We start from the raw sequence: 8,913 nt of genomic DNA, 5'->3' as shown, positions 1-8,913 counted from the left end.
AAAGAGAAGAGAGAAAGAGGGGGAGAGAGAGGGGGAGAAGGAGGAGGAGGAGGAGGAGGAGGAGGAGGAGAGAGGAGGAGAGAGGAGCGGAGAGGAGCGGAGAGGAGGAGAGAGGAGGAGGAGGAGGAGAATAGGAGCCAACGGCAGCAGCGGCAGCCGGGAGAGAGAGAGAGAGAGAGAGGGGGGCGGGGGAGCGAGCGAGAGGAGAGAGCTGGAGGAGGAGGAGAGAGAGACTCTGCAGCCCCCACCCCTACTCAGTGGGAACTAGGGAGAGAGACCCCTGACTCAAAAACACACCAGACTGAGAGATAGGGCAGTTCTAAAGATGTAGACCTCAGATCCTGAGACTGAAGAGACCCCAGACCCACAAAGAAAGATACCTTGCTGCCCACCCTGGGGGTGGGGGGTTAATCTGAGGCACAAACCCAAAATCTAGAGGAAAAGAGACCCCAATCTCAGAAAAAAAAAAAGACCCCAGATCCCCCATTGAGAGAAGGGTCAGAGGTCAAAATATGAGTGTCCAGTTTTAAAAAGGTTCTCCACAGCCACAGAAATCTTAGACTCCAGAATCAGATGGTGATTTCGGGAACCAAGATCAGAGACCTAGAGTCAAAGAAAACGATGAGATCAGATTTAGAAAAAACCCAGACCTAGAATTAGCTCTTAGAGGACTCAGATCCAGAGAGATACCAGACCCCAGACTTATATCTCAGAGAAAAGAAACTTTAGACTCAGAGACTGATAACTCAAGAGATAGAGAAACTCCAGACCTGGGTGTTGAGGATGGGGAGAAAGGAGAGGGACGGGGGGAGACACTCATGTAGCTCAGAGATGTAGAATGCAGAGACCCCAAACTCATAAAGAAGAGTTTGAAAGACCTCAGAGAGAGATGGAGGTTCCAGAAACACAGAAACTCCCAAAACAAAAAGGAAACTCGGTCCCGAGAAAGATCCCACTGCAAATACTGAAAGGCCCTACAGAGATCTAGCTCAGAAACAAACTCCAAACCCAAAGACAGATCTCAGGGCGACCCCATCCCCAGAGACACAGGTACGAGAGAACTCTGATAAAACGCCCAGTCACGCCCACCCAGCAGACCAGAGACCCCAAACCTTGAAAGGAGGAGGAATACTGGGTAGGGGGAGTGGCAAGAGCGTTTTCTCTGCGGCCTCCTCCCACCTCTCTCTCCTCTCATTGGCCCCTCTCTCCATTTTTGGGTCACTGAATGTGCTTGGGCCCCAGGGAAGTTATGTAGGACAGGTCCTGGCTCCTAGGGGGATGGGTTAAGGGAAGGAGACCCAAGACTCAGAGGTATACCAGTCCTCGAGAGTTAAATAGGAGGGGGATAAGGGACAAAAGGACCATCACTACTTCTTGGTGTCCTCCACATCCCCAACCTGAAGCCATCTCTCTCCCCTCTCCCCTCCCCCTCCATTCACGAGTCTGTCTCGACCTTGGGGTTTCAATTAAGAAGGCTGAATTGCCCTCAGCCCCATTTTCATCACTCTCTATCCCATTTACAGGGTCTCGCTCTGTCCTTTTAAAATGCATCTTTCCCCACCTAGCCATCGTCTTGCTGTGCCCATCTCTGCCTAATCACTATCCCCTGCCCAGGGACAGCTGGCTTCTCAAATTATCCTTGTTCATTACCCAACCTAGGCATATGTCAGTCCTAACCAAAGAGGCAGGGGGCGCTCTCTTTACCCTCTGAGGTTCAGTCTTCTCAGACCCTCCCTCTCCTCAAGGTCTCGAGAACAGTGTAGGGGCTGTAACTGGGCACATTCTGGGGTTTAAGTATGATTCCCCACTCCACAACCCGTCGCATCGAGTCAGCGGGGTCTGCAGCACCCCCCTTTCTAGCTCCAGCTCTCTCATCACGTGGCCTGAGGGACTGGCCTGTGATTGGCTTCTTGGCGCAGCTCATTGAGGTACAGCCGCCAGAGGGAGACCGGCCCCCTCACGTGTCAGTGGAACGCCGCAGCGGCTCTCCTCAGCCGGCAATTGCCCGCTTCCGGTTTACACGGAAACGAGCGCGCCATTTCCGTGCACGTCCGCAGTTTCGGCTGTCGATTGGCCAAATTCCCTTTCGCTCCTCCCCCGACGGGAGGCGGGGCAAACTGGCCCACGTGAGGGCCAGGATTGGAGGGCTCTGGAGGTTCGCGGACCTGCTTCCACTGTCACGTGGTGTGTGCTGTTTTCTTATCACGTGGGTGCTGCCCAGGTAAGAAGAGGCCACTCTTCCTAGGTTTGGGGTCCCTTCTCGGCGTTACGTGCGGTTTTTGATATTCATCCCTCCTCAACCCCAATAGGCTGCATGAGGGGGGTGCGGGCTCCCGCAATCCTGCTCGGCGGAGGGGTGAGTGGCCGGCCCCGCCCCTTCCGGTTCTCGAAGCCTCGACCACCACCCGCACCCAAAAATCCTAGAGGTTGGCTCCTGAGGAGGGGGTGAAAACCGAGTCCGCCTTGATTTCCCAAGTTTCTCTCCCAGCTTCAGGGACCTTTCCCTTCGGGGTGCAGAAGAGGGAAAGCAGAACTTGTCTATCCAAGGGTTCCCGAGATGCAGTTTCCTCGGGTATTTGCGGGGTGACACCCTATTCATTTCGTGCTCTCAGGCCGCTCTGCTCCTGTCGCTTCTTTGGATGCCGGCGCTGCTGCCTGTGGCCTCCCGCCTTCTCTTGCTTCCCCGAGCTCTGCTGTCCATGGCTTCAGGAAGCCCCCCGTCCCAGCCCTCGCCCGCCTCGAGCTCCGGCTATGTTCCCGGCTCGGTCTCTGCAGCCTTTGTCACCTGCCCCAACGAGAAGGTCGCCAAGGAGATCGCCAGGTGGGGACCTCAGTGTGGAGCGAGGAAGGAGGATCATGACGGCAGAGAGTTGGGGGTGGGAGAGAAGAGTGCACTCCCGCAGCTTCCTGCCTGTGGAACCCTGGCTCTGGGCTGCCAGTGCAAAACTCCGGGTCATGGGGCCTTCTTAATGGGGCTTTCTCTTCACCTTCAGGGCTGTGGTGGAGAAGCGCCTGGCAGCCTGCGTTAACCTCATCCCTCAGATTACATCCATGTGAGTCATAGGAGTTGGGGGGTTAACCTAACTCTAGGGGATGATTGGCAGTGCTTTTCCTTGAGGGCAGTCTTTGCTCCCTCAACACTCTCTCCCTGACCTTTTCAGCTATGAGTGGAAAGGAAAGATTGAGGAGGACAGTGAGGTGCTGATGGTGAGAAACATTTCCCCATCCAATGAAATCTCAATTCCCTGACCCTGTTTCCTCATTTGAGATCCTAAAATCAGCCCCACTCCTTGATTCAGTCATGTTTGTCTTTGCTTCTTAGATGATTAAAACCCAAAGTTCCTTGGTTCCAGCTTTGACAGATTTTGTTCGGTGAGAACTTTGACGTTGGTAGCAGTGAGGGTGTGGGGTGGCACCTGCTGGGCAGTCTGAGGGGGTAGGCTCCTTTAGGTAGGTCTTTGAGTGATCCCCCCATGTTTTCACAGTTCTGTGCACCCTTACGAAGTGGCTGAGGTGATTGCATTGCCTGTGGAGCAGGGGAACTCCCCATACCTGCACTGGGTACGCCAGGTTACAGAGTCCATTTCCGACTCCAGCACAGTCCCACCGTGACGAGCCCTGTTTCTGCCATGTTCCCTTTGTATACTTCAGTGCCCTCTGACTTCCAGGTGATGACTGGGCCCCTAATAAATCCTGTCTGGTTTTCTCTGCCTTTTGCCTTTTTCCTTGCCGTGTGTGTGAATTTGGTTGAGAATATTAGAAGTGCTTCTAGTCCCTGTGTTCTCATCTTCCAGAATGACCCAGGGGTTTTAGATTTGTTTATTTACCTTTATTTCAATCATACAGAGTCTGGGATCCTTTATCATCCCCCCCTCCCCAGTCTCCATCCCCAGGGGTTAAATAATTTTAAAAATATTTAAAAAGCTGTAACAAAATAACATCAAAGGAAATGGGAAGAGGGATGGGGGAAGGGTCAGGAATCAGGAGAGGAGTAGAGAAGAGAGAGCCTCTTCCCCAACCCCCCACCTGGATTCCAGCCTGGGCAGTAGAGAGAACTACCCCCCTACTTCCCCAGGTACATCCCAGCTGTAGGTGAGGTCAGAGGTCAGGGTATGAAAGTGCCGGTGTGTGTGAATGGGGAGGTAGGCAGAGGCAGGCTGTTCAGAAGATGCCCCCACCTCCCCACTCAACCAGGTACTGCACAGAACCATCAGGCCGTACTCTCCGAGCAAGGACCCGAACAGGGTCCCCTCGGGACAGGTAGCCAACCCCACCTCGGACTCCTCCCCCAGTCCCAGGAGACAAACTACGGCACAGGGGAGAAGAGGGTGCTGAGCGTCTAGGAAGACCTGGGGAGGGGGCTGGGACTGAGGAAGATGAGGCAGTCATCGAGTGGGGGACACTTTTAGGGATGTCTGTGGGGAAACCAATGTGAAGTTCCAGGGGTGACCTAGGAAGAGAAGGCAATTGTGAGTCCAGATGCAGATAAGGACTGACTAAAAATGGAGCTCACATGTGGATCAGAGGCACAGAGAAATCAGGTTAGAGACTGAAGAACTTAAGAGCACAGACTGTGAAGAAGGGTGGCACAGGTAAAGGGGAAGAATCTCACCTGTCTGGGGGTTCACCATCCCCAGAGGTCCCTGCGGTGCTGGCAGAGGGGTGGAAGGAAGCGAACATCCGGATGGGACTGCTGGGGTTGGGGAGGGGGAAAGTCAGGACCCGAAGCAGGGGAACAGGACCCTCTCCCACTGAGAAGAGCAGAGCTCAAACAGCCCCAAGGAATCCCCATCCCCAGAATACTAGGGATCAGACATTGGTACTGGAAGTCTCTCTAGGATAAGAAGTGGGTAGCCAAGGGGGAGATGGAAAATAATTCTGGGTAAGAAAGTCCAGAGGATGTAGACAATGGGAGGAGAGATTCCAGGGGTACATAACTGGTTGGAGGGTGAAGGAGCACTGACCTGGGCAGGCAGCGGGCGTCTGTGGGCCGGAAGTTGTAGCCGCTGCTGCCCTGGTAACTCTGGTTAGGGCTGGGGGGTGGTGGAGACACTGAGGCCTAGAAGAAGGAGCAAGGGACTGAGAGATAATCCTTGATTCCTTCCCACACCACCATTTGGCTCCATGGGGATCCCCCTGCCCCTGTACCTGCAGTGCCCTCTGCAGACGAGCCCGCTCCCTTTGCTCCTGGGGCTCGGGCTGATTGCGCACTGCTGAGGGTGGCCCCAGCTCCTCCATTTTCCCCTTCTGCCTCCTCCTCAGGGGCTCTGGCTCCGGCCTCCGGCGCTTCCCCAGGGGACGTGAGACCCCTCCCCCAGGGCCCTGCCCTGAAGGGAAGCTGTAAGAGGCCTCCTTATCCCCCCAGCCCCCTCCCGGACACCCCAAAGACCTCCCCGTCTCCATACGTATGCCTCCCCCATTAATACCCTGAGAATTTCCCCATCCTCCCTGGACCAGTGACCTGGTGGGGGCTCCATCTCCAGTAAGGGGCTCCACAGGGGGAGGGATCCGAGCATGGAGACCAAACAAGCATTTCCTCTTCTTAATCTCCCTCCCTGAAATGAAACTGGGGTGAGGAGAGAAATGATACAGGGTCAGTGCAGTAATACAGGGCCCCTCTGATGCCATTACTCAGTCCTTTTCAGAGATGACCTTCCTAGATGGGTTGCAGCCCCTTCCCTCCCAGTCTTCCATATCTGCATCTTTTTCTGAGCTGCCCTCCAACTCACCGGTCCTTGTGGCTGTTGAGAGCAGAGAGGAGTTTGGAAGAACGTTCTCCCTTGGGAGTGTCTGAGAGCTGGGGAAGGGGAAAGAAAACAGGGTCAGGGGAGCAGTGGTCCCTCTCCCTTCCCTCTTTCTTTATACTTCTCTGTTCCACCCTCACCCCCAAAGCTTCACCACTCCTTACCTCGCCGAGGAGCAAACTGTCCCAATTCTCAGAAGTGAAGGGGAGGATCTCACGGTCAAAATCAAAGTATTTTTTCTTACAGCAAACGCTGAGGTGATAGAGGACAAGATGGGCCACATCCACCCTGGAGAAATATTGAGTTGTCAAGGTTGTGGCAGCATTACAAAAGCCTAGAGAGTCCTGAGGTGGGAAGTTGGGACACAGAGGGTGAAATCCTGGGGGTGCTGAGAGAGGATCTATGCTGAGGTCGTGCCAGCTCACCAGCGAAGCTGCAGCCTCCTGACCTTCTCAGGGCCCCCCCGACACACACAGCATTCGAACTCATAGAACCTGGAAGTGGGCAAGAGGGAGAGAGAGTACACACCTTATGCAAAGAAACAATACCAGGCTACGGAGGACTCACCAGCAAGGATGGGGTGCGCAGGGGAGGCAAGCTTCAGAGGCCGGGGCTCTGAGGCGGTGTGGGGGACAGTGGGGAGCAGAGCCAGAGGGCTCCATCTCATACCTGTCCCCGTAGAGGAGGGGCTTGCTCAGACACTGGGTGCAGGCCTCATGGAACCACTGCAGGCAGCTCCGGCACTGCAGCATTTTCAGGTTCCACCTGCGAGGCAGCACAGGACCAGTGACCCCCAGACACTGTCCCCACCGGAACGGCCGCAGCCCTCTTCAGCACTCCCCTCGTCCTGTTCTTTCTCCTCCATTCCCTGGGATCCCTTCCCCCACTCCATTACTCATTCCCTAACCCCTGCCGCCCCCCCAGTCATCATTACTCACTCCCCAGGGCCACCACAGTAACAGTAGCTCTGCTGCCGGTTGCTCAGATGTCCAGCGTCCCAGTCTAGCCCCTTTAGTCCATATGGCAGTGACAGCTTCATGCCCAGCATGGCCCGGGCATAGGGGCCCTTCTTCAGTGCACCCCCCCTCTGCAGAGAGGGAACAGGCAAGCTGCCTCAGAGGGGAGGGAGGGGCGGAAAGGCTTGGGAGAGGCTGTGGATGGGAGGCTCCCACAGGAAAGTGATTTACCTTGGTGGCAATGGCGAAGACACACTGGCGGCAGACCCAGGATGTGCCCTCTCCTTCTCCAGGGGCTGGGGCCCTTGGAACATGGCAGTCCTGGTGATAAGCTGAATAACAATAATATTGATGGTAGGCCACTTACTGCACTGCATACCTGTGTGTGCTAGCCACTGGGATAGGAGGAGTCTTGGCCACCTCATTTCATCCTTGACCATGATCGGGCTGTAGTGGGTGAATTACCCTTATTTTACAGGTGAGGGAACAGGCTCCTAGGGGTTTGGGGATTCCATGGCTGTTTCTCCCTGTGCTCGAAGGGAGTGAGGTTACAGAGTTGAGACTGGCTGGAGCAGTGGCTTGGGGACTCAGCCAGGATAGGTGGCATGAGGACCAGTGGTGGAGGGAAGACTTGAGAGGCAGCCTGGAAGGCTCAGGGCAAGCTAGATCATTCAGGTGTCCTGCCCTCTCACCGTGGCGGCACTTCTCACAGCTGACCAGCCGGTTCCCAGGGACCACAGTCTCAGAGCGACAGACACAGCAGAGAAGTTCCTCCCCGGGGAGGGCAGCTGTGGGGGAACACAGTGTTGTAGGGCCTGTCCTTAGGCCCCCTTTCCATCCCCCATGCCAGGTTTCTGCTTTCCATGGCATGCACACACTTGGGCCTCTAGGGTCTCACCGGGGCTAATGTCTTTCCATAGAACCAGAAACTGGGAATCATCCTCAAACTGGACCAGACAGACCTCCCGAGCACTGTCCACCTGGAATGGATGAGCACACGGGATGAAACAGGAATCAGAACTACATAAGGAGAACGGGGGAAAGGTTAACAGGTCAGAGGTCAAATGCCTTACCTTCTTGATGGTCCCCAAGTATAGCAGCCCATCCGTCCACCTGGCCAGCACATCTTGACCCTCCCAAAGCCGAGGCCTGGGGCCTGAGGTGGGAGCAGGGGAGGCTGGGTCCCAAAGTGGGGGGGCACCAGAGCGGCTCAGCCGGGGGGGCTGTGCCATTGCATCCTGGGGGGGCCTAGCCAGAAGTGGGATGGGAGAAGGTTATGAATGTTGAGAAACTCCCCATTTTTCTTTGCCTCAAGGATTCAAGCAGCTGTGCTCCCAGTCTCCAAATCTGAGACACCTGGATAGAAAACCACACAGCACCCCTCCCAAGCTTCTTGACTCCAGTTTTTCCAACTCTGGTGACTGGCTCTCCTCTCCCTAACACCCCCCACCCCCCAACCTAGTTCTCTAGTTTCCCAGCTTCCAGAACTCCCCTGGGATACTATATCCTGGCCTCGAGGTTTTATGATGGTTGCAGAAGCAAAGGTTACCACTCAGTTTCTGCTGTCACCTCCTCCTCTTCAGAGGTGTCATAATTGGGGTGCTCTGCTACCCAGATATGTGTTTTGGGAGCTTTTCTGGAAATGTTTTCCAGAATAGAAACGGCTGCGTCCCCGGGCCCGCGTATCTCATTCAGAACAATCATCCTGACGCCAGGTTATGTCAGGTCACCCTCAAATACGGGGCTACCTGCCCCCGGGTTAGATAACTTCCCTAAGTGCCCCGGGAGGGGGGCGTGTCCCAGTCCCGGTCTCTACTCCCCATGACGGCGAGTCCAAGAGGGGACTTGAGTCGGCCCAGCCCGAACCGATGCCTGGGCGGCGAGGCTCTCCCGCCCGCGCCCTGCGCGCCGACCCCCGGCTCCCTGCCCCCCCACGGGCGCCTCCCGCCGCCTCCTTACCAGTGACAGCTGGGGCCGCCGGGAGCCGGGCAGAGGCAGACGTGGGAGACCGAGGCGAACCCCCGGCGCGGAGAGGGCACGTCTGGGCGTCGGAGGGCGGGCAGGCAAGGGCCGGGGGGTCCCCAGGCCCAGCCCCTCCGTCCCGGCAGCTCTGGGGCGTATGACGCAGCAGCCAAAGCAGCGGCAGCGGCAGGAGGAGGCGGCGGGGGAAAGGAGGGGAGGGGAGGGGAGGGACAAACCGGCTCGGGGGGGAG

The 8,913-nt window shown here is 56.3% G+C and overlaps 2 protein-coding genes across 10 annotated transcripts; one reads left to right on the top strand and one right to left on the bottom strand.

Moving 5' to 3' along the window:
* Positions 1 to 2,070: 2,070 nt before the first annotated feature.
* Positions 2,071 to 3,711, top strand: CUTA (cutA divalent cation tolerance homolog). 4 transcript variants are annotated; one of them, XM_019794217.2, is made up of 7 exons: positions 2,112 to 2,221; positions 2,310 to 2,356; positions 2,613 to 2,821; positions 2,994 to 3,053; positions 3,162 to 3,207; positions 3,323 to 3,372; positions 3,486 to 3,711. In XM_019794217.2, exons 2-7 carry the CDS (start codon positions 2,315 to 2,317, stop codon positions 3,610 to 3,612), a joined length of 534 nt encoding a protein of 177 aa, XP_019649776.1. In that variant the 5' UTR covers positions 2,112 to 2,221; positions 2,310 to 2,314; the 3' UTR covers positions 3,613 to 3,711. The 4 variants fall into 4 exon arrangements, with proteins under 4 accessions (XP_011216857.1, XP_019649776.1, XP_002914371.1 ...); XM_011218555.3 differs by lacking the exon at positions 2,310 to 2,356 and having other exon boundaries at positions 2,071 to 2,221; XM_002914325.4 differs by having other exon boundaries at positions 2,215 to 2,356.
* An 88-nt stretch (positions 3,712 to 3,799) lies between these two features.
* On the bottom strand, positions 3,800 to 8,900 carry PHF1 (PHD finger protein 1). Of its 6 annotated transcripts, none has more exons than XM_034660553.1 (15): positions 8,660 to 8,899; positions 7,774 to 7,948; positions 7,599 to 7,680; positions 7,393 to 7,488; positions 6,932 to 7,032; positions 6,683 to 6,831; positions 6,414 to 6,509; positions 6,170 to 6,238; positions 5,909 to 6,032; positions 5,730 to 5,797; positions 5,462 to 5,566; positions 5,149 to 5,338; positions 4,965 to 5,059; positions 4,613 to 4,690; positions 3,800 to 4,450 (listed from the first exon to the last, which is right to left on the bottom strand). In XM_034660553.1, the coding sequence occupies exons 2-15, from the start codon at positions 7,930 to 7,932 to the stop codon at positions 4,162 to 4,164; spliced, it is 1,701 nt and encodes a 566-aa protein (XP_034516444.1). In that variant the 5' UTR covers positions 7,933 to 7,948; positions 8,660 to 8,899; the 3' UTR covers positions 3,800 to 4,161. The 6 variants fall into 6 exon arrangements, with proteins under 6 accessions (XP_034516444.1, XP_034516443.1, XP_034516445.1 ...); XM_034660552.1 differs by having other exon boundaries at positions 4,613 to 4,693; positions 8,660 to 8,898; XM_034660554.1 differs by lacking the exon at positions 4,613 to 4,690.
* Between the last annotated feature and the right edge of the window lie 13 nt (positions 8,901 to 8,913).

This window comes from Ailuropoda melanoleuca, chromosome 5 (genome assembly GCF_002007445.2).
Source record: "Ailuropoda melanoleuca isolate Jingjing chromosome 5, ASM200744v2, whole genome shotgun sequence".
NCBI lineage: Eukaryota > Metazoa > Chordata > Mammalia > Carnivora > Ursidae > Ailuropoda > Ailuropoda melanoleuca.
This window is presented reverse-complemented; position numbering and strand designations above follow the sequence as displayed.